General features: G+C 28.6%; 1 protein-coding gene and 1 long non-coding RNA gene across 4 annotated transcripts; both read right to left on the bottom strand.

Moving 5' to 3' along the window:
* Positions 1-297: 297 nt before the first annotated feature.
* LOC124493484 (allatostatin-A receptor) lies at positions 298-24,613 on the bottom strand. 2 transcript variants are annotated; one of them, XM_075731698.1, is made up of 6 exons: positions 24,140-24,613; positions 14,733-15,506; positions 4,514-5,024; positions 2,079-2,109; positions 1,137-1,237; positions 298-776 (listed from the first exon to the last, which is right to left on the bottom strand). In XM_075731698.1, the coding sequence occupies exons 2-6, from the start codon at positions 15,405-15,407 to the stop codon at positions 769-771; spliced, it is 1,326 nt and encodes a 441-aa protein (XP_075587813.1). In that variant the 5' UTR covers positions 15,408-15,506; positions 24,140-24,613; the 3' UTR covers positions 298-768. The 2 variants fall into 2 exon arrangements, with proteins under 2 accessions (XP_075587813.1, XP_075587812.1); XM_075731697.1 differs by having other exon boundaries at positions 298-1,237; positions 24,140-24,584.
* Positions 12,388-13,821, bottom strand: LOC142597575 (uncharacterized). Of its 2 annotated transcripts, XR_012832269.1 has the most exons (3): positions 12,961-13,821; positions 12,682-12,908; positions 12,388-12,502 (listed from the first exon to the last, which is right to left on the bottom strand). It is a non-coding gene; the product is annotated as an uncharacterized LOC142597575 (long non-coding RNA). The 2 variants fall into 2 exon arrangements; XR_012832268.1 differs by lacking the exon at positions 12,388-12,502 and having other exon boundaries at positions 12,618-12,908.
* Positions 24,614-24,647: the final 34 nt, after the last annotated feature.

Below are 24,647 nucleotides of genomic sequence, written 5' to 3'. Positions count from 1 at the left end.
CATTTTACATTCAAGTTCATCATCATCATCATCATGGCCAATCATCGACATAATTTGTTTTTTATTCCTTGCGGTCAGATTTTTTTTTTTAATTATTCGTGGAACAAGAAAAAAAACATCATCATCATCATTATCAGCAGCAGCATTTAATTTTTAATTGAAAATTTATTTTTTTTTATTCCCAAAATGAATTTCACATCATCATCATCATCATCATCGTCATTATAATCAAAATAAAAATGATTTTTTTTCTGGTAATTAACATTTTTTTTTCGTTGTTTTTAATCTGATGTTAGCTGTTGCTGTTATTGTTGAGGTTTCCATTTTGACTGTGTGTGTGTGTTGTTGGTGTAGAAATAGAAACAGAAATAATGACAATTTTTTTTTTGTTTTCAATTTAAAATATTTCATTTTTTTTTTATCCAGCTCTTTTGTTTTAAAAAATAATGACAATAAATTAACAATTAACGATTCAGAATTATTTTTTTTTTTTTAGGTTAATGAGAATTCAGGTAAATGATGGGTGCTTGTTAGTGGATGTTATGGGTGTGTGTGGGCAGGTGTGTATGTGGTTAATTATAACATTTTTTTTGCATCATCATCATTCATTCATTTATATATGTTATTATTATTGTGAATGTGACTGACATTTTTTACAATCTGCAACTGTCAGCATTGGTATACAAATTCAATTTTTGTTTTTTTTTTCATCATCATCATTTTATTTACAATTTACATTACTATATATTTGGTTGACTATTTTGTTATTCAATTAGCTGATTCAATGTTGTTTGGTTGATATAATTGATTATATGGCCATCGATGTATTTGGTGATGATGATCAATGACGATCAATGAGCAAGCGATTGATTTACATTTTTTTGTTTTGTTTTGTTTTTTTTTTTTTTTTTGTTGAGATTTTGTCGATTAATAGATCGATGAATAATGAGAAGAAGAAAAAAAATATTCAAATTAAACATTGTTTTGATTTTGATTGTTATTGGCATCATCATCATTATCATCATCATTAGTTTTAGTAGTAGTAGCATTATTATTGTTGTTATTGATAATCATCATATTATTATTATCTATATTCAACATTTTTGCAACATTCATATTCTTATTTTGACACATACCAATGGTCAATTCTGTTTGTTCAGAATTTCTTTTCGGTTGTCTATTACAAGATATTACACGACGAAATGCTTTACGAAAATTTTCCGATAAAAATGCATATCTGAACAATATGGTTTCCAATACCATGGTATTTTGGTTGTTTTAATACCATCGTCCATCAAACGAAAATGATTCCAAAAAAAAAAAAAAAAAAAAATTTCAACGAAAAAAAAACGACACATGAGAATTAGTGAAACATATAGAATATAATGATGATAATCAAAAAAAAAAAAAAAAAAAGTTTTAGTGTTTTGTTTTGACTACTACCACTACTTTTGTTTTAGTTAATTATATAACAATGTTAAGATTTATTAATTAATCTTTTTTTTTCCCAAGATTTTTGACGATATTTCACAACTGATTCTGTGTGTGTAAAATAATCATCTTATCTATAGAAATAAAAAATATATGTGATTTACTGCTGATGATTTGAAAGCTTTCAATATTATATAATATAAAGTTTTTATTTCTCTTTTTTCCTGCAAATGAAATTTTTTTATATTTCAAAGAAAAAAGAATGAAAAAAAATTCTCACTTTTTTTCATCTCATTTTTTCTATGAATGGTAAAATGATGATGATTGATTGAATGGATGAATGAACGAATGAAGAATTTTTTTTTTGCTTTTTTTTTCTTCATTCAATATATATGTATTCTATTCTGTTCTATGGTTTTTGTTTTTGTTTTACGTTTTTTTTTTCATTTCATTCGAATGAAAAATCCTCATGTTTCCTGCCCAAAAAAATTTAATCTTTTTCAATTGCAATACGAGTCAAAAATATTTTGTTTTATTTTTTGTTTGTTTCCATTTTCAATGGAATTTCTCTCGGTGTTTCACTGTGTGCGTGTGTGTGTGTACTGTACTCAGAAAAAGAATGAAAAAAAAAGATTTCAAACACTTACAAAATCGGATTCATACAGCTGTTCATATAAGCTATATTTATGTCGTTGTTGTTGTTGTTGTTGTTGTTGGATAAAATTGAAAGTATCAGGAAAGGGAAAAAAAGAGAAAAAAAAGGAGAATTAGTGATCAGAATGAACAAAAACAAATGCTTTTGTATTTGATATTTCAATCAATCTAATATACAACTATATATTCAATATATACAAGCAAAAAATGAAAAAAATTTACGGCAAATCCAATTCAATTCACTATGGATTTTGGATTTTGGATTTTGGATTTTTTTTCGTCATCATGTTTGATGATGACGTAATTAAACATTTGTTGTTGTTGTCGTTGCTGCTGTTGTAATCATCATTTTTTTTTATTCGACAAATGACTGTATAGATAGATGGATAGATTCAACACATGAATTTGACAGTTACATTTGATTAACCAATCATTAGACAACAACATCATCAACATTCGGTACAGATCAATTTTTATTGTTTTTGTCGTTGTGAATTTCCGGCCAAAAAAGAGAAAAAAAAATCCTATAAAAATTCCAAATGACTAACTTGACACATTGGAATAATGTTTTGATGTGCGCGCAGGGCAAAGTGGATAGAATGGTAGCCATAAATTGTCACAAATGATTTCCGGTCCAATTCTGTGTTTTTTTTTTCTTCTTCTTTTTGTTGTTTTTTCTAATTTTTCTTTCGTGGGAACTATGATAAAGTTTTTGTTTTAATTTGAATGTAAAAAAAAGAAGAAAAAAAATTCCATTCTGGGAACAAAAAAAAAAAGAATTCTATTTAAAGCTCAATCGTTTTTTTTCCTATTTTTCTTCTCTTTTTCTATTTGTTTGTGACAAAACAGAATATTCCGATATATCCAGCTTAATCCTGTATTATTGGTGATTTTATTTGAGCGCACTTGACATAATAAAAAAAACGACGACTATTATGATGATGATGATGATTTGCGGTTGAATGAATTCATTGAATTTCGAAACAAACAAACAAACAAACAAACAGACAAACAGATAGATAGATAGATAGACAGATATTTGGTTATATATCAAATACAAACGTGAATGTAAATGTTTATGGGAAATTGAATCAAATATAAATAAAAAAAAAGCATCCTCATCATCATCATCATCATTTATATTAAATCGATTAATTATGCTGATGATGATGATGATGATACAATTGATTGTACAATTGAATGAATTGGAAATATATCTGTTGTCGACACAATTCACATTGACAATGACAAACAAATGGAAACTTTGTCCACAAATAAAAATAAAAATCCATCTTCTTTCTATCCATCCATCGGCCATTCAAGTTCATCCATTCATTCATTCATTCACTTGGCTATGTGAAAGAATTTCTGCCTGAATTAACATTAACAATAAAACAGATATAAAATACATTGCCCATTTGCATTCAACAACATTTGTCTGTGTGTGTGTGTAGAATTGAATCGGTTTTCATTTCTTTTTCTTTTTTTTGTTTTGTTTTTTTTATCCAGAAAATTAAAGGATAAATTGGTTAATCTATCTATCTATCTATCTCTATTGCTCTTTGCTTAATGTTTGTGTAATGATGAATGTGTGTGTGTGTGTGTGTGTGTGTGTGATCCCTTTTGGTCATTTTGATTGTTGATATTGAAAGTTTTTTTAGTCTATTCAATTTATAATGAAATAGATCAATTTAAGAGTAAATTGGGTAATTTTCGATTCAACTAACTCATTGTGTGTGTGTGTGTGTGTGAAAAAACGGATGTTATGCACTATGTGTGTGTGTGTATTTGATGGTAAAATCGATTCAATTTTATTTATAAAAAAAGAGAGTGAAAGACGAACGGGAAACTCTATTTATATTTTTCTAATAGTTTTTTTTTCATTCTTTTTTTTTCTTTCTTGATAAATGTTTTGAAACTTTGCGAATGAAATTTTTGTTTTTTTTTTGTTCCATTCTCTCTCTCTCTCGCTAACTTTCTGGTTGTTTCTTTCATGGACTGACGGACGGACAATAATAAATAATAATAATCGATCATCTTCGTCATTCACCATTGAATTTTGGTTCGGCCAATTTGACTTGACTTGACCGTATATCGTACTGAAAACGTTTCTTGTGCCGGATTCATTGTTGTTGTTGTTGATGTTGTCGCTGTTGTTTTCTCAGAATAAAAGCCGTTATATTCTGGCTAGTTTGTTTTCATGATGATGTCAATATTTGTATTTTTGATATATAATGTGATTAATAGTCTTGTTGTCATCATGATAATCGGATGAACTGACTGGTTCATGACCAAAAAAAAAAAAAAAAATAAGTTCAAACAACAAAAAAAAAGAATTTTTTTGCAACACAACTAATATTGATTGAAAATTGCCGAAAAGAAACAAAATCAAAAATGCAAAAATTGAAATGAAAATTTTACTACTTACCTAATACTTGTCCAGTGATCTGTATGATCACTTTTGTTGTGGATAATTCATATACATTGAAACTACGCAATACAAGTATAATCTGTATTGGACACCAACAGCAAGCAAATATGATGACAACAATGACAACCATACGTGTGACTTTTTTTTTCGATCTAACCGATTCACTACTCATATTACGGCCAGGTATACCGCTAAACCATAACCGTTTTAACATCAATATATACAATATTAATATCAATAATATCGGTATTACATAACTAAATAAACAGAATATAACCTGATACAATGCATAACTATATTCTTCTGTTAAAAAATTACAAACAGAATAAACACCATCAGAACTATTATCATATGATACATTATGTGTAATAAATGTTGGTATACAGAATAATAATATGAATATCCATAATATCAATATGGCACGATTTGCATTCTTCACCGTACGTAATGATATTGAACGAATTGGATGAGCTACGGCCAAATAACGATCCAATGACATTAATACAAGCTATATATATATGTATATATTTGGAAAATTAGAAAAAAGAAAAAATTAGAAAGAGAGAAAATGAAATAAAGAATTTTTTTTTCTAATATTTGTTTCAGTAACAATCAATCAATTATTCATGAAAATAACACTTTTTTTTGCCATACCACCGCCCCCCCACCCTCACTGTAATTTGACATTTAAAATGGTTATGGTTTTTTTTATGAATATTTTATTTTTCATCATCTTGATTATTATTATTATCAAGTCATAAAAATGGATACACATGTCATATTTGTGTGTGTGTGTGTGTGTGTAAACATTAAATTATTGTTATATTATCATCGATTCATATTCTGGAAACTAAATTGAATTTTTTTTTTTGTTTTTTTTTTGTTTTTTCGATTCTTGTTTCTTTCTGTTTGTTCATTCATTTCATAACGATATGAATCAATGATCAATTTCTATACTCGTCGTCGTCATCATTATCATCATTATGATCATAAAATGTCCGTGTGTGTGTGTGTATGGGTTATTATTTTTTTATTTTTTTTTTTTGGCAAACATTTTATCGTTGATATGTATCATTATTACACATCGAGGTCGATTATGGCCGTCAATGTATGTATGTAGTGATCAAGGGATAGATTTGATGAAAACGAATGAATGTCTGTGTGTGTGTGTGTGTTTGAAACCTGATACAACGACAACAACAACAACAACAACAACAAATGGAACAATGTTTCATTTTCAGGATTTTGTCAGCATGAAACATTGGTTTTTTTTCGTCTTACTCTATATTTTTTTTTTTTTTTTGATTTTCATTTCATCATCTTTTCATCATCATCATCATCATCATTTTTTTTTTATTTCGGGCGTCAATATATACGTGTGTGTGTGTGTGTGTGTGTGTGTAGATACAATTTCCGTTATTATTACAACAACAACGACAACGAAAAAATAAAAATGAAAATAAAAATGGGACCCTGGAAAATTTAATTAAGAGCTTTTTATTATTTGTGTATGTATCATATTGCTTTATCGAGCCGTGTGTGTGTGAATCAACCAACACAAAAACCAATTTCTGGCCCGAAAAAAAAATGAAAATGAAAATAAGAACCATGTACAATGATGATGCAGCCAATATAAGGAATCGTATCGTATACGTATGCGTAAAAATCGATATCCGGTATCCATTGTTGTTGTTGTTGTTGTAATTTTTTTTCCATTGAAAAAAGTAGTTACATTCTGTGAAATTTGGCTCGTCATCATCACCATCATAAGAATATTCAATAATGCAATGATTAAATTATGGATTGCTTTTTTTCTTCATTCTCAGAATTGCACAAGAATTTTTTTTTTAATTCTTTCGTTCATTATTATTCAAATATGTTTTTTTTCTGTTGTTGAATTTTTAAATTCATTTTAAAATATCTATTCAAATCTATCGATAATGATCGTGTGTGTGTTTCTTTTCTATCATCAATTGTTATTCGACGAACAAAAAAAAAGAAACGAAATTCAATGGACGATCATAGAAAACAAAAAGATTGATATTCTCTTCAGAGATTTAATGATTATAATAATATCTCTCTGAAGAGAGAAAAAAAACTCTTTGCTCACTTTGAAATTGGTTTTTGTTTCATCATCATCATCGTCATCATGATCATCATTCTGATCATCATGATCATCTTTCGATCATGAAAAAGAGAGAGAAAGTTGGCGAATGGAAAATTTTTCTTTTCAAAATTTCCATTATCATTTTTTTTTCTGTTGTTGCAAATATACATGTGGGTGTGATTGAAACTTTTATTCAATTAAACGGTATATATATGGTATAGTATGTACACCTCCCATTTGATTTTGATTTTTCTCCCTTTCTATCTCTCTCTCTCTCTCTATGACTCTAAAGTTCATCAAATCAAATCATTCATGTGTATGAAAAATTGTATTGTATTTCGCGTTTCTATATATATTGAGATGAATCAGTATTCATTTCATGTGTGCTGCTGCTGCTGCCACTGCTGCTGCTGATTACTATTATTATCATCACTTATGAAAAACTCACACAAAAAACGAGAATAGTGTGTGTGTGTGTGTGTGTGTGAATCATTTAAAATTCATCCAAATAATTCAACGGAAATGGTTGAAATAACGACAAAAAAAATACCGGACTTGACATTTTATTCTTTGCTGATTAAATTGGAAATTTCAGGTGTGTGTGTGTGTATGTGTGTACAGGATAACAACATAATATCATTTTTCATTGAACAATGACAAACTTTCCAAATGTAAATGTTTACCAAATTCATTTGTATTTTTTTTTTTTTTTTCACAAAGAAAAGAATATAAAAAAAAACTTGGCCAAGATAAATTGAGGCTACTATATATACACTACTACTTGTGTAACTTGTATCCAACCAAATAAACCTTCTAGATAGTTTGAAAAACTAGTGAAAAAAAAAACGAATTCCAAATTCATTCTCTTTCGTTGGAAACGAAAGTTATTCTCTTTTTCTTATTGGTTCGTTTGTTATCATTCATTATTCGCCGCCGTCGTCGTCTTTACTGTTTTTATACACACACAGAATCCATGAATCTTTGATTTTTTTTTATTCAGTGATTTTTTTTTTACTTTTTTCTCATTTCATTTCAAATTCATTCAACAACAGAATCAGCACCGTGTGTGTTCGATTTTATTTTTCTTATCCAATTTCTTTTCTCACCAGTTTTTGTTGTTGTTGTTGTTGTTGTTATTTTATTTTTGATTCTATTTGAAAACACACACAACTTTATATATTGTTGTGTGTGTGTGTGTGTGTACGCGTTGTTTGTTGAAATAATAAAAAAGAAAAAAAAACTTTTGCTTTGTGTGTGTGTAGGTGGGTGTGTCGAAAGGAAAAATAAAATAATCGAAAACGACCACTACAACACCGGGTAATATTAATGATAATGATCATTATTTAGCAGTCAGGTTTTGTTGCTACATTCACGTTTTACTTCATAAAATCGATCGTATCGTATTCTACCATCGCCATTCGTACAACAATAGCCTTGACAGTTTTTTTGTTTTTTTTGTTTTTTTTTTTGATTGGACCATAAAAATGTATGAAGAAGGAGAAGAAAAGGGAACAATTCATTTTTCTCAATAAATGCTGGTGGATGTATCAACAATGAATGAGAATGGAATTTTGTTTTTCCGTTTTGTTTTTTGGTTTTTTTGTTGTTGTTGTTGTTGTTGTTGTTCTTATTCCAAGATAAACAAAAAAAGAAAAACCGAAACGAAAAAGTTCTTTCTTCCTTCACAATATAATGACGATTCTAGTTGTTGTTGTTGTTGTTGTTGTTGCTGAAAATATCTTATCTTATCTTGCTTGTTTGTTTTATTTTATTCTGTTTTTATTTGTACAATTAGTGCACAAATAATCAAAGAATCGGTACCATTTTTTTCTGTTTGTTTTTGTTTTTGTTTCAAGTTGATGTAGCATTTAAGTATTGTGAGAAACCAGAAAAGATCCAAGAAAAGTAAGTAAGTAACTAAAAAGTTGAGATACACAAGTTATTTTTGTTGTTGTTGTTGCTGTTGTTGTTGCTATTATTTTATAATTACAATTTTGACTTTCAATAAAGGATAAGGTTCAATTTATATTGATTGGTTGGTTTTGTATTAGTTGGAATTTTTGTTTTTCGTTTTTGATGAATCATCATCATCATGATCATGATCATACATAGGATGACCATCGACAAAACTTTGCATTCAAATTCTGTATGTATGATCAAATTGATTAATTAGCATTAATTAATTACATGTATCACAAATCATTATTATGTGGATAAATCAATGACCTTTGTTGACCGAATCTTCGGCCATTTTTTTCAAAAATGTCAACTGTGTGTGGCCAGATAATTCATGGTCCATATAAATCATCTAATTTTTTTTCCATCTTAACGGATCAACAAAATGAATGTTTTCAATGAATTTTTGTTTTTCGTTCTGATATTTCAGAAGATCAGTTCAAGAATTTGAAACTATATAAAACCATGATGAGTTTGCAGCCAGTAAAAACAACAACAACAACAACAACAACTTTTTCAATATCAAGTAATTATATTGGGTTTCTTTTGGAAAACAGTCAGTCAGTTTTTTTTAAACTTAAAATTAAATTTCAAATTAATTTGCATTCTGATAATTATATACATGACGATGAATTGTTAAAACAAAAAATAACTTTGTATACACTGTGTGAAAAAAATTGGGTTGAATTTTTCCAAGAATATTCTGTGTGTGTGTGTGTGATTTTTTTTTTCATGAATAAAAAAAACTGAAAAGAAATTTTTTTTTTCAGTTCTCGTTCACACATAATTATCGACAAAGAAACAAGAGAAACAGTGTACAGATTCTTTGAATAAATTATGTTTGGCGATAGGAAAGCAAAAAAAAAAAAATACCATCTGGTTTCAGTTGATTTTTTTTGGTGTGTTTCCGTGTTGAAACCAAAAAAAAAAAATTAGATTTTTTATCATTTCATATCGTCATCATCATCATCATCATCATTTCACAGTCATTGAAATGGTTGAAGTTCTTTTTCTTTTTCTGCTAATGATGATTGTGATTCTTATTTTTTTTTTGCTTTTTTTTTACTTTCTGTATGGGATCGGTTTTCCGTTCATGCCTACTTTGTTTCTAGTCTTTTAAAATTCGTTATTTCAATCATCATCAATGGAAATGGAGAATTTTCGTCTTTTATTTTTCATCGTTATTATAGCCATATCATTATGATGAACTAAACGCAAAATGATACGACAACAAAAGGTTGTCAAGCGGAAAGATCAACATTTGCAACAACAACAACAACAACAACAAGACGAAAAAAAAATAGTAAAAAGTTTCAATATATATATAAAACCTACACATATGAGCACTAATGAAAAAATTTTTTTCTTCACTACAGCGTTTACCAAACTTTTTTTCGGCTGTAGATCAATTTTTTCAAATTAGTGAAATTGTACAATTGACAAATATACACTATGAATTTTATGGAATCTATTGATATGAGGGCCTTGCGTGTGTTTGTTTGTTTGTGTGTGTGTGTGTGTGTATGTAAAATGTAGAAAATAAATTGGCGCCCAGAATACAGAATTTATCGATTGTTGTAATGATAATAGCAATAATAATAATAATGGGCAGATAATGATGATAGAATGGAACAACAACAACAACAACAGAATCGCTAATAATGGTGATGTGTGCATATGTGTTTTTTTTTGTTCTCCACTTTGTAATGTTTGTAATGTTTGTTTGCTAGTCTGATATAGTTTATATATTTGTAATACAATGTGTATGTGTGTGAGTTTTGTTGTTGTTGTTGTTGTTGTTGTTGTAAAGTTTTTTTTTTATTTGTTCCAATAAATAATTTGAATGTATTGGAATGCCTGTAATCGATATGCACGGGATTCTTTGTTTACAAAACAAAAACGAGGATTTTCACAATTTTTCAATGAGCTTGGCAAAACAGAATGAAAATTGAAAAAGTTGAAAATTCCTTATACTCGTATTATCTTTTTTTTTTTTTTTTTTGATGAAAATTGAAAGTTATACAAGCATCTGTAACCAAGAACAAACACCCCAGCAAACACCAACAACAACAACAACTATGGCTTCAACTTGATATGAAACATTTTTGTTTTTGTTTTTTTTTTCTTTGGAAATTTGAGATTCACCATTCACCCTGTTTGTTTTACAATTTTTTTTTTCATTTTTTCCATTAAATTTTATTTCATTCTCATCATCATCATCATCATCATCATCAATGGGAACGATGAATTCATATTTTGTATCCATGATGATTATATTATATATACCAGCATTATTTCGCTTGATTCAACTTGTGTGTGTATTCTGTTTGCTGTTTGTTTGTTTGTTTTGTTTTTTTTTGTTTCGTGGTTTGTTTTGTTTTATATCACCAAATTCATTCATGCTGCTTGATTGATAAATTAATTAAGATAATTCATTCATTCTGTCCATTCAACCATGATGATGAATATTCATCCAAACAAAACGGATGGATTGCTATGATGGTTTTTTCCTGATTTTTTTTTTGATTTGGTTTTTTTCGGTTGTTTGTTGCCGTTTTTTTTATTTTTTTAGTTTTTTGATATGGAAACTAAATTTCCGTTCATGATGGAATTTTTTTTTCGTTTGTTTGTTTTTATTCTTTTGATGAAAATGTTCATTAAGAAATCACTATCGCCGCTTCTTTTTCACTCACACATTCACTATATATAAATGTGTTTGCATCATTAAACCAACCAAAAAAAGGTCAAAGCAATGCTTTTTAAATCCATCGAAAAAAAATCTTGACCATCAATTCACACACAAACACAGATGTTCATTTGTCATTTTTTGACATTGATTCTTACTTACATTCTTGAATCGTGTGTTGTCGGTTTTTTTTCCCGTTTCGATTCTAATGCTCATTCCATATAAAGACTGGGACAATTCTCACCTGTGTAGGTGTGTGTGTGTTGGTTTTTTTACTTGCACTAAAAAAAATTTTTCATTCTAAAATCTTAAAAGCCCCAACAACAACAACAACAGCGAATTGAAAAGAAACCACAATTGAATTACTATGTTGAAATGAAAATAACCAAAAAAAAAAATTGAATTCTGGATTCCGGACTTGTATTTGTGAATGCAAATTGAAATTGATGAAATTTGAAACGATGAAAAATAAAAATGATAATTCTCCAACAGTTACACAAACGACGAATGAATGAATTTTTTTTTCTTTGGCTCTATCAAAATTGAATTTCATGTGAACAAAATGAGTGGAAAAAAATCAATTGTGAAAACCCCAGATGAATCCGAATGAATGAATTAAAATTCCTTTTCTTCTTCTTCTTCTTAGATTAGATTAGATTGATGCTAATATGTAAGAATGATGATTATAATGTAAATGAATGTGCACACAAAGTGTTAACACACACACACACACACACATTTGGTTTAACGTCTTTATTTTCACACACACACACACACAGGGAGAGACAAATTTTATCGTCTTGAAAATGTAATTACCGAACAATAAACAAATTGCCCGACACTTTTTCGACACGCCAACAATTTTATTTATTCATGTGTGTCCGATTTTGTTTTTCTCTTTTGTCATTACCGAAAAACAAAACTAGATTTAGATTTCAGAAAAACTGGCGTTCACTTGAAATTGGTTGGTTCGGCTGACATTTTGTGTTGTTCATTAATTTTTTTTTGTTTTAATGAATATTTGCTAAATTTGCCAGCCGAATTGAATATTTGTGGAAAAAAAAGACGGACAAACAACATGATGATTATTAATTAATAATTTGAACAATCAAGTGAATTTAACCCTTTGCACTCGGCATCAAACCGAAAGTTACATATATGCTACTCGGCACTATTTCGAATGTTGTGCATCCGCTACTCGACACTATTTTGAATGTTGTGCATCCGCTACTCGAAGCTGTTTTATGACAAAAATGTACAATTATGAAAGATCATATTATTGGAGCCATGTAAGGTTTATATAAATTTATAGACATCGAGAATATATGAATTTATAGATATCGAGAAACATATTTTCAAAAAAAATAAATATTTTATTTATAATTTTTTTTGTATGGTAAATTTCGAAACAATTACCGATGTGTATCGTAGGCTTGTTGGGACAAGTGTCACAATAATACGAGGAGTGTGATGCCATTTTTTCGATAAGCTACAATTTTTTTTGTTGAAAACCTTTGCTTTTTGATTTAGATAGGTGTATATTCATTCATAGGTTCATTTTTAATAATTCTTCGACCAAGAAAATGCTGGTGTAATATCTTATGTCATGCGACACATTCTTATTTGATCGTTTGGCCATTGTTCTAATGAAAAAGGATAAATAAATTGGTTTGAAATACCAAATTACTAACTTACAAAATGGTACCAAGATTATAGATAATGATAGACTTTCCCGATTTGGTCACTTATTACAGAATTGTAACGATTGAAGTCTTTTCACAATGTTTAAAACTTGTTTATTTATATGAATTGCTCGGTCACTACCCACCAATAACCAATAAAATTGTTATAACGACTTTGATCCAGTGGTTGTTGTCGATGATGATGAATTGAAATTGTTGCACTTGTTCAAAATAATTTACAAGCACACAGATTGGAGAAGAAAAACGAGCACACAGATTGAAGAAAAACGATGATGAAATTTTATTGGGAAGAAAAATCAAAGCAAGTGAAAATACAAGAGAGAGTGCGTGGATTATCTGTAAAATTAGAGCACAATGGAGAGAAGAGGTGATGATTGTTCGTTGCGCTAGCCTTTTTATGCTAGTTTTGGCGCGGAAATTTGGGGGGGTGGTTCTTTCACTTGAGTTCTTTCGAGTTCGAGAATCTATGAATATATATAAATGTCATGCACATGTAAATATACACTGAAAATGTAATTGTACATCGTGAGGACACTCGTCACGTTCTTTTCCAATGTACCTTAGTACTTGTACCATATGTTGATTTGATTTCTTGTGCAAGTTCAACAAAAAACTTCAAAGAAACATGCATTTCACAAAAAGTTGTGCTAAAATAAGTGGATCCCACTAATTTTCACTAATATAGTCACTAATACATTTGAATGTCCCATCAGAGGGGACATCCGAGTTATATGTTAAAATCATGATGTCCCCTCTACCGGGACATCCGAGTTATATGTTAGAATTACAATGTCCCCTCTACCGGGACATCCGAGTTATATGTTAGAATTACAATGTCCCCTGTACGGGGACATCCGAGTGCAAAGGGTTAAATTTCAAAACATGCCAAAAATACATGATGACAGGCAAATAATGTAGCCTACGGCCTACGCATCAATCAAAACAAAAATCATCATGTGATTTATAATAAAAAAAATAAAAATTTCTGGATTTTGAAACAATGAAAAGTTGACGAAAACAAATGTTTTCCCAAAATGATAAATGACGATGATGATGAAACACAAAAAACATAATGATCATAATAATAATGTTGACGACAGTTATAATTGATCAATCGGTTGACAACAATTCATATTTGTGTACCATATGAATTAGGTTTATAACCAGACAACAACAACAACAACAACAAAAAAAATCAGGAAAAGTTTGACAATATTTTTTTTGTGCCCAAAATCATTATGTTGTTGATAAGAATATATCGAAAATGAATTTGATTTGATTATCATCTTTTCATTTATTCAATTCTTCATATTTTACTCAATTCATGTTGGAATGCTAGAATGCAATCAAAAGTCAATACCAAATTATTATTATTCTGTGTATGTGTACACTGCAACTTCTTATTACATTTCATTATTTTTTTGCTCTTTACATTCACATGGTTACCAATATGTAAAACAAGGTAAAAATGATAATAATGAAAAAACTTTTTGTGTACAACAACAACAACAACAACAAAAAGTTTTATTCCTTCAGGCTTGTATATCGTTTGTTGTAACAACTAAGATGTTGTTGTTGTTGTTGTTGTTGTTTTTGTTTTTGTTGTTGTTGTTGTTGAACCAGAAAAAATGAATTTTTTTTAAATTTGAATAAACTGACAGAAATATAACTGTGTTTGGTGAGTGAATTTTTTTTTTCTAATCATAACTGACAAGCAAGCGAAACATGAAAAATTGAATTTTTTTATTTTAAAAAATTACATACCGTATAGATACTTGCATATGCACATACAACAATAAGATATTGTACCACTTTACACCAAACACTACCAAAAGGCCAATATGGAAATGCATAATCCCATGCAGTGAATGGTACACAGAATATGATGAATAATAAATCGGCAATAGCCAAATTGATGATGAGCAGATTTGTTGTCGAATACATTTGTGGATTACATTTGACAACAATAACAACTAATGAATTGCCAACAAGACCAACGATAACAATCACAGCAAATAATATTGGTACAATGATGCTAACAACTTTTTGTAATGTTTCAAATGGATTCACATTATTATTATTATTATCCATAATTGATCCAACAGTTGGTTGATCAATTGAATGGCCAAAAAATGAATCACTATCACCAACATCATCATTATCATTACTATTAATAATTGTGGTTGCCATATATAATGGTGGTGATACTGGTGATGATGCTGATGATGATTGTAATTGTATCGATGATGATGATGATGATGATGATAATTGAACATTGGCAGCCGAAGAAGCAGCAGCAGCAGCAGCATAACTTGCTAATGCTAAATTACGGCTAATATTTAATAAATGTTGTCGTGTTGATTGTGAAATAAAAAATGTTGTCGATGATAATGATGATGATGATGATGATGATGATGTAAAATTGATTATATCGGCCATTTTTGTTGTTGTTGTTGTTGTTGCCGTTGATTATATGGTTTGGATTCTTCAAACTTATCGATGATGATGATGATGAACAAAACAGAATTTGTTGAAAAACTGTCCAATTTTTTTTGGGAGGAAAAAAAGAGAGAAAGAAAAATAAAAAGAGAAAGAATGAAATGACAATTTTTTTTTTGTTATCCAATTTATTTGATTCTTTTTGTATTCTATTTCATTTTTTGTTTTTTTTTTCGTTAATAATTTTTTTTACTTGGATTCTGACTGTGCCTGTGCCTGGTTTTTTTTTTATTTTGATGATGTCAACCACGATGTTTTTTTTCTTTACTTCAAAATTTTCAATTTCAACTCAGTCTCGATGATCCAATTGCTTATTTTTTTTTGTTTTGTTTGGGAAAAGTAACGAAAATGTTCTTTTTTTTCTTATCGTTTTATTTCCAGATAAAATGAAAATTTCTACAATTGAATTATCATCAACAGAGAACAAGAATGGCAAGAAAACGGAAATACCGAAATATAGAAAAACCGTTTCATATGCCAAATATTCATCTTGGAAATTGAATGTGAAAAAAAATGAGAGAATGAGCCACAGTGGTGACAGTGCGTGTATATAATAGTATGACCATGATAATGTAATGAACTTAATTTTTTTTTGGTGTAGGACAAATGACAAAACTGGTCATCAAAAACAGAATGATCCTGGATCAACCAGAATCTCTTCTCATACGTTCATTCAAGTGAATAATGAACAATAATCCTTTTTTTATAGAAATTTTTTTTTCTTCTTTCTTACATTCATAATGATGAACAAAACAAAAATTAAAAGTGAAAAACGATTAAAATGATTAGTAAAAAAATGGAACGAAACGAAACGTAAATTCTTTGCTCTCTGAAATGATTTTTTTTTCATACAAAATTCTGCATACAGAATTAGAGAAAAAAAACCATATTCTATGATTCAATTTGAATTTTTTTTTTCTAATGGTTCTCGAGTTTTTTTTTATTGTGAACAACAACAACAAAAAAAAACATCCACATTTCATATTCACACAGACACACCGAAAGAGAGAGAGAGAGCGAGAGCGAGAGAGAATTTCCATTTTAGTTTAATTTAATTCCATTTTTTTCTCTCTCTCACACACTAAAACAACAACAACAACAACACAGAGACAGTTATAACGTTGAAATGGTTTATTTTCCGACACTGTGGACACTGGTCAAATATTTTATTCACAGCACACACACACACACACACACACACACACACACACGAACAGGATTGAAAAAAAGTTGAATTCTATAACATTTGTTTTTGCTGTAATTTTTTTTTTTTTTTTTTGGAATCGGATAGTTTGGTGTGTTTTTTTTTCATTCTGTCCTCTGTCCATTCAGTCTGGTTTTTTTTTAATGTATTGTCTACGTGTTTGAATGTCTTTTTTTTCTCGTCTCATTATTCCATAACTGGGCGTATTCGTCCTGTTTTTCATTCAAAATTCTTATTCCTTGTGTATGTGTGTGTGTGTATTTTTGATTGAATTATGAAATTTATTCATGAATTTGACACTTGAATATTGATTTTTCCATTATCAATTGTTGTTGTTGTTGTTATGTTACGATTGATTTTTTCATTTGCTTGCTTGATGATGGTTGTTGAATAAAAAAAAAAAAAATAAAAATGTACATTTTCAATGTTGCCATTATCAATGTGAAAATGATTATCATCCACTGAAAAGAATAAAAAAAAAAATGAAAATGAAAATGAAAATGTCAAATGAAGTGTGTATTCCAACAACTAATAATCATTTATTTGTTTGATTTTTTTTTTGGTTCATAATTCCGTTTGTCAAGCTAGCAATATAGAATGGTGATGAAAAAGTTTATTGGGGAAAAAAGAAAAAAAATTATGGTAATTTGTGTACACGTACGTATACACACTATCATCACATTACTTTTATGACTTTTGTACACAAGAATATTCTTGCTTGTTTCGTGGATAGAAAAAGAAGAAGAAGAAGAAGAGAAAAATCGATAAAGTTTATGAAAATGTCATCATCAAATGAAAGCGATGATTTTTGTTTTCTTGTTGTTTGTTGTTCCAATCGAACACCAAAATCTCTCATCGTTATTTACCCATTTAACATGATAAAGTTGACCGTAACAAAAAGAAAAAAAAGAACCAGAATTTTTTTCCTGTTTATTTCTGGAGAATTTTCCAAAATATTCTGTGTTGAATTTTTTTTTTTTTTATTTTCCAGTATATAACGAAAATCTCTTTGAATGTCGATCATTTTGTTGTTGTTGTTGTATAGTTGTAGAAGTTGTAGTTGTCGTTTTTTTCTAAAAAAAAAAAATTCCACTGAAACTCATAAAATATGTCAAAATTTCATTTTTTCAATATTTGAAATCGATTCCCTTGTGAAAACAAACCAATGCAGACAGGAATATTCTCACAAAAAAAAAAATTTAGTTCATTCACACTTACACACACACACAGATAGACAATTTTTTTTGAAAAATGCAATACAGTGAAGCCTGTATTCTGTTTTTTTTTTCGTTTTCGTTTTTGTTTTTCGTTATCTTTTTCAACCTGTAAGACACACACACTATCCATTCAGACTTTTTTCTTTGCTTTGTATTTAATAAATACAATATTGTTTATCGATCCATTTGAAACTTGTTTTTTTTCACACACACACACAGCTTGAATGTTGTGAATCAAATTAGCTTTTTCTTTCACACACACACACACACGGTCTGCAATTCCCAAATTGAATAATAATAATGATGATGATCAAGTATATCGAGAAAAAAAATGCTAGATAATCAATAAAAAAAAATAACAAACTAATAGATAAATTAATTTATTTGTACACATTCTTCACATATATAAATTGATTGAATCGTTCAATTTCCGGATTGATAATTACCAGGAAAAAAAACAGACACACACAAAGACGCAAAAAATTGTTTTTGATTTTTTTTTCTGTTGAACAATAAAAACCGAAAAAAAATCATTAAACAATTTACACACACACACACACACACACAGAGAGAGAGAGATTGGAAAAATCATAAGAAAATTGACCAATGATCAGAAAAACCAAAGAAAAAATTTTTTTTTATTTTATTTATCAATGAAATCGAAATGTTTTTTCCGTGGATGATGATGCTGATAATAGTGTCCATTATGTTGCTGCCAGTTATTGGTTCTGTTTTTTTTTGTTTTTTTTTTCTTGAACAACGTGATTCGAATAACAACTAGAATTAATCGATGAAGAAGAAGAAGAAGAAAAATAAAATTCAGTCAAGTATTCAAGTCTTTTTGTGCGTGTGTGTGTGTGTGTGTGTATGTTCAACAACAAACAGAAACAGAAACACAACAAAACCAAACAAAAGTAATGGCCAATGGTCAAAACAACTTCAGAATCAAACAACAAGAATTGTTGGAATAACAACAACAACAACAACAATGGGGAAAAAATGATACTCAAAACAGTGGAAATACAAGTAAAAAAACAAACGAACAAAAAATAAAAATAAAAAACATTTTTATTTTTCTGTATTTACCCACTTGATTTATATCAAAAAAAAAATTTGGACAAAATAATGGATCTTTTGATTACAATCCATTGCTGTGTTACGGTTACATTTTTGTTGTTGTTGTTGTTGTTGTTTTGTCATTTTTCAAGTATAATTTATCAATGATTTTTTTCTTTTTTTTTTCATTCGATTTTCATCGAATTTCATTGTCCATCTTGTTTCAACACTTTTTTTTGGATGGGTTTGGTTTGTCATTGAGAGAGAAAATCAGAAAAAAGTCAAATTAATAGATGACGTATATGGTTTTTTTCCTCCATTCATGATGATGATGATGATGATGATGATGACGATGGAGGTCAAATCAAATCTTTTCACTTATATGTACAAACATTCAAAACAAGCAAATAACCAGTAGCATCAATTTATTTTCTTTTATTTTTTTATCTACCAGTTGTTGTTGTTGTTGTTGTTATTCAAATTGAATGAAGACGAAAAAAAAATGATGATGATGGTGGTGGTGGTGGTGGTGGAGAAAAAATAAATAATGAAAATGTACATTCTCTCTCTCTCTCTATCTATCTGTCGCTGCTTGTCTTTTGCTTGGTTTCATTTCAAGTCTCTGTGGATATCCATATATATGAATGAATAAGTTCTTGTTTCTTGTTTGTTTTTTTTTTGTATTTTGGAAACTAAAAATTTTTTCTTTTTCTTTTTTTTATTCATTCATTCATTCATTTATTCAATAGTCATCATCATCTGCCATTTCTCAATTCGATTCTGGCCATTATGAAATCAATATTAAAAAAAAGAGAATATTATTAGATTACATAACCAGGAGAAAAAAAAACCAGGAATGAAGAAAAAAAAATTTCTTTTTTTTTTATTTATGAAAAACAAGACATGGACATTTTTTGATGGGTAAGTTAAAGTAGAAAAAAAAGAAAAAAAAGTTTTCAAATAATCCTTGGACAATAATAATATACTGTGTGGTCCAGTTGCATCCAGTGCAACAAATCCTCCCACCGCCGAACCACGATGTGCAATAATGATTCAGACTTTAGGTTTTTTTTCTACTTCTTCTTCTTCTTGAATAAAATTTGTTCAAAAAAAAAAATCTTTTGAGAATTAAAGAATTTTTTTTGTCTGTTTGTTTTTTACCAACATTTTCCCATGCAAACAAACAAACAATCAAATTCTAGAATGGTCATCATTCAATCATGTTGGTGACCACCACCATAAACAAAACAGGTATATATATGAAAAAAAACAATCAGTTTGATTTGTTTTCAATTTCATTTCAATGCCATGATATTTTCTTCGATGATGCGATGATGGTGATAAATTTTAACCAGAAAAAAAAAATAATCTTTTGATCAAATATTTAGAATTTATCAAATGTAAACTAAAATCAAAGAATATCAAATCAAATGATAATATCTCAGCCAGAGACACAGATATAAATTCTGATTTTCAATGAAAAATTCTTTTCTTTTCTTTTCTTTTTTTTTAATTCAGAATTTTTTTTCAGAATCTTTGATGCAAATACCACCACCACCATATGAACAAAATACCAATACCTTTATTTACATTTTCACACACTCGCACACACACGCCGCATATATATTCTATTAATATAATATAAACCGGGAGAGAGAAAGAGAACGAATAATAAATTCCATGAAAAACGATTGTGTGTCTGTCGAAATTTATTGTTCCAGAATGTTCATCCATGATGAAGGCTGATGATGATGATGATGATATCAATATACAAACAAATGAATTTTTTTTTTTACTCGGTTAGGCTCAAGTATACCGAACAAACAAACAAAAAAAAATTATGCAATTTAACAACAACAACAAAAAAAAATGAACAAAAAAAATTAATTCACTGAACCCTTGAATGTGAATGGAAAATGAAAATACAAAACAGAATTGGAAATGAAATTGGAATCGGAATTAAGATGTACAATGAGATTCTGTCAAATTCAATGGATCATTGAATTTTATTATTATTATCATTATTCTACAGCCAAGGTGTACATGCAATAGGTATATACGTTCATTTACCGGTAAAGCATATATATTTTTTTATTACTATTACCCGGGTTATATTCTTTTTTTTTCTCGCTCGATTCGTTTACATTTTTTTTCTGTCTTTTTTTTCTACACATGTGTTTATTATTATTATTATGCTGATCATTTTTATTTTGTTCCTGTTTTTTTTTTATTTTCAATTTCACAATTCTCGACACATCATCCATTCATTATGTTTTTTTTATATTCAATTTGTATTGGATAAAATGTGAATGCGTGGAACAAAATGAAACGAAACGAAACAAAAAAAAATTTGCTTGTTCGTAGAAATTTTTTTTTTGTTGCCTTGTTCATTTCGATTTCGTTTTTGTTTTCGTTTTTTTTTTGGCACATTCCATTGTGTGTGTATATGTGTTTTTTATGTGAATCAAGTGAAAATCAATTATTGTAATCGAAAACAAAAAAAAACAGCAGCAAAAAAACAATGCCATAATGAAATGTTTTCCATGTCATACGTTGCTGTTGTTCATATATGATTATTGATTAATAAACAAAACAAGAAAAATTTTCATTTTATCAAATTATTGATGATGACATTACACACACACACACTCGCACATACAAACACATAATGAAAAGGTAATGAACAAAATGAAATTATCATTATATTCACATTCACATTCACATTATTATTATTATTGTTGTTTGTCAAAAATGATTGATTTGATTTTGAATTTACATTCTCTCTCTATAGCTCTATTTGTTTGTGCATTTGTGAGATTCTTGTGTAGAATCAAAAAAAAAAGAAGAAAAAAAAATCGATTAGATGAGCGTCAACATTGCACAAACACATTGATTTGAAAAAGAAAAATTTTTCTCTTGAAATTTTTCGATTTTTCTGTTTTTTTTTTTTTGCTCATTTTTATTCATTTTTCCATCCCATTCAGTGATGATCTTGAATGAATGAATGAATGGCAAACAAACAAAAATTTTGTTTATTTGGTCTCCAGAGAAAATAATCATCGATGATGATGATGATGATGCTAATATTTTTTTTTGTTGTTGTATCGGTAAATTGGACAAACATTTCACCTGATCTGATTTGTTTTGGTTCTAGATCTAGTGAAGTGGAAAAAAAAATTTCAAAAATTTATCCACGAAGAAAAAAAAACCGTATAACAACCAACATCAGTTTTCTTTAAACTCTGTCATTGTCATATATTGACTTGTGATGTTTTAACTTTCAAAAAGACAAAGACAAAATTCCATGTTTTTTTTCTCATAACAGCGTGTCATCATGAAAAACACACAAAAGGTTTTTATCTATTCTATCTATATTTGCGTTTCTAATATGTTCATATTTTTATTTTTGTTCTATTTATTCAGTCATCATCATCATTGTTTTTATTGTATACCATCAATGATCGATGATATGAGAGAGAACAAAAAAAAAGAAAAATTGTTTATTCGATCTGCCGTTGCCGTTGTTGCTGCTGCTGCTGCTGAGGAACAAAAGAAAAAAAAACAATCGAATCGAATTCAATTGAATTGAATGAAATATGAAACGTAATGAATTTATCACCGATGATGATCATGATCATCATCGATGATGATGATGTGGATGGAAAAAATAGAACAACTTAAGAATAAAAATAAATGAATTCTTTCTTTTTTAGAATTATGAAGTCATGACATTTGTGTGTTTGTGTATATTCTTTGTGATCTCAATATTTTTTTTCCATTTTTTTTTGACTTGACATGTCATCGATGTTCGTTTTTTTTCCGGAATTCAAAATTTTTTTTTATCATACACCAGTGTTTCGTGTGTGTGTGTGCATATGAATAAACAATTTCTAAATTCAATGGGCAAACAAACAGAAGAGGAAAAAAAAATCAAAAGAATCAACATACTACCACCACCACCACCATTACCATTCCCATTAACATTACTACCACCACCACCACTAATCAGATATAGATAAATAACGTATGCATGACTTTATTTTGAATAGCAAAAAAAAAAAAACGTCAATGGCTATAATGTCAATTCTTTTTATCTTCATTTTTTTCGTTAGTTCGTTTGTTTGTTCACGATTTGAAGAAGAAAAAAAAAATCTAGAAAATGAATGTGAATATCGAGTGAATCTCAAAGTGTGAAGAAGCATCAGCAGCAGCAGCAGTGTTCTCTAGAATTTGATTTTGATTTATTTTTTTCCGGAAAAAAAACCAAAAATTCTGATCTAACGAATTCAATTTGGCTAAATTTTATTTTTATTTAAATGATAACAATGTTGTTGTCAACAATTCAATTTGCATTGATTGTTGCTTTTTGTTGTGTTTGGCTTGTTGGTTCTTCTTGGAACAACATCGACAACAACAACAACAACAACATCTTTGCAAGCAAAGCAAGAAAGTAATGAGAAGATAAAAAAAAACCCGAAGGCTTGAACGAATTTCTTTTCTTTTCTTTTCCCCCCGTACAAATAAAGTTGTTTGGATTTTCTATTTTTGTTTTTTTGTTTTTTGTTTTTGTTTTTGCTTTGTGTTTTGCGATGATTCAACGAAAACATGTGTGTGTGTGTATGGCCCCTATAGGCATCAGCAAATAATCGGAATAAGAGATTTTTACATTGAAAAAAAAGGAAAAAACAAAATTTGCAAAGAAAATTTGATTTTCAAATGAATCACAGATGACACACAATGTGTATGCAGACTATGACGACGACGACGACGACAAGAAAATTTGAAAGAAAAACAAAAATAACAGCAACACACACACACACATAAAAGGAAACTCTGTTTATATATTTGTTTATAATGTATTGATCCAACATCAATTTGGATCAATAAAATACTGTGTTGATCGGGTTTTTTTCCTTTTTTCTCTCTCTCTTTCTATATGTGTGATGATTGTTGTCGATAAATCAATTTCCGGTTACGGAAATTGGATAACAATACCGAAATGAATTTGATGACGACAACAAATGAAAATGAAAATGAAAACAAAAATCCATGTATTGAATAAACATGCATTATGTGAAAACATTTTCAAATCGATTTTGATTCATAAATGATGATTTCCAATATGATAGAATCGAATTGACAGAGAATTTTTCGTAATTAATTCCATCTAATTACTACACATACTTGGCACTTACTTAGTTAATTGTTGTCGATATTCAGTTGTTTTTTTGGCCTATCGATTTTTTTTTGGTCCATATATAAATCACAGTCAAAAAATATTGAGTGATTGATCGATTGATTGATTGATTGATTAATTGAAATTGTTTGATAATTTGGAATTTTTTCTTTTCGTCACTGACACATAAACACATTTTTTTTTGTTTGAAAACAAAAACAGACGGTTTTTTTTTTGGAGAAGAATATTCTGTTTCTTTAAAACAAAACAAAGCAAAAAAAAAATTCAAATTTAAATTCAAAAATCAATAAATTCTATCGATTGATCGATCCAAAACCAAATGTGATTCAACAGTGTGACACTTATCAGCTACTAAGAATCAATCAAATAGATAAAACAATGGCAAAAAAAAATTTTTACACACATGCACAAATGAAACTAAACGAAATGAAACAAAACACGATGTTGGCGCTTCAATGTTGATGATTCAAATGATGTGTGTGTGATATATTCCTGTATATCTTTGA

This window comes from Dermatophagoides farinae, chromosome 6 (assembly GCF_024713945.1).
Source record: "Dermatophagoides farinae isolate YC_2012a chromosome 6, ASM2471394v1, whole genome shotgun sequence".
Taxonomy (NCBI): domain Eukaryota; kingdom Metazoa; phylum Arthropoda; class Arachnida; order Sarcoptiformes; family Pyroglyphidae; genus Dermatophagoides; species Dermatophagoides farinae.
This window is presented reverse-complemented; position numbering and strand designations above follow the sequence as displayed.

Bases quoted from the DNA above. Each gene is read 5' to 3' on its own strand.
- LOC124493484 (XM_075731697.1), bottom strand. From the start codon at position 15,407: ATGGCCGATATAATCAATTTTACATCATCATCATCATCATCATCATCA. The intron at 2,110-4,513 runs GTAAGTAGTAAA...ACATAAATATAG, and splicing joins GATCACTGGACAAGTATTAG to CTTATATGAACAGCTGTATG. The intron at 1,238-2,078 runs GTAAGTGTTTGA...CATATTGTTCAG, and splicing joins AGCTGTATGAATCCGATTTT to ATATGCATTTTTATCGGAAA.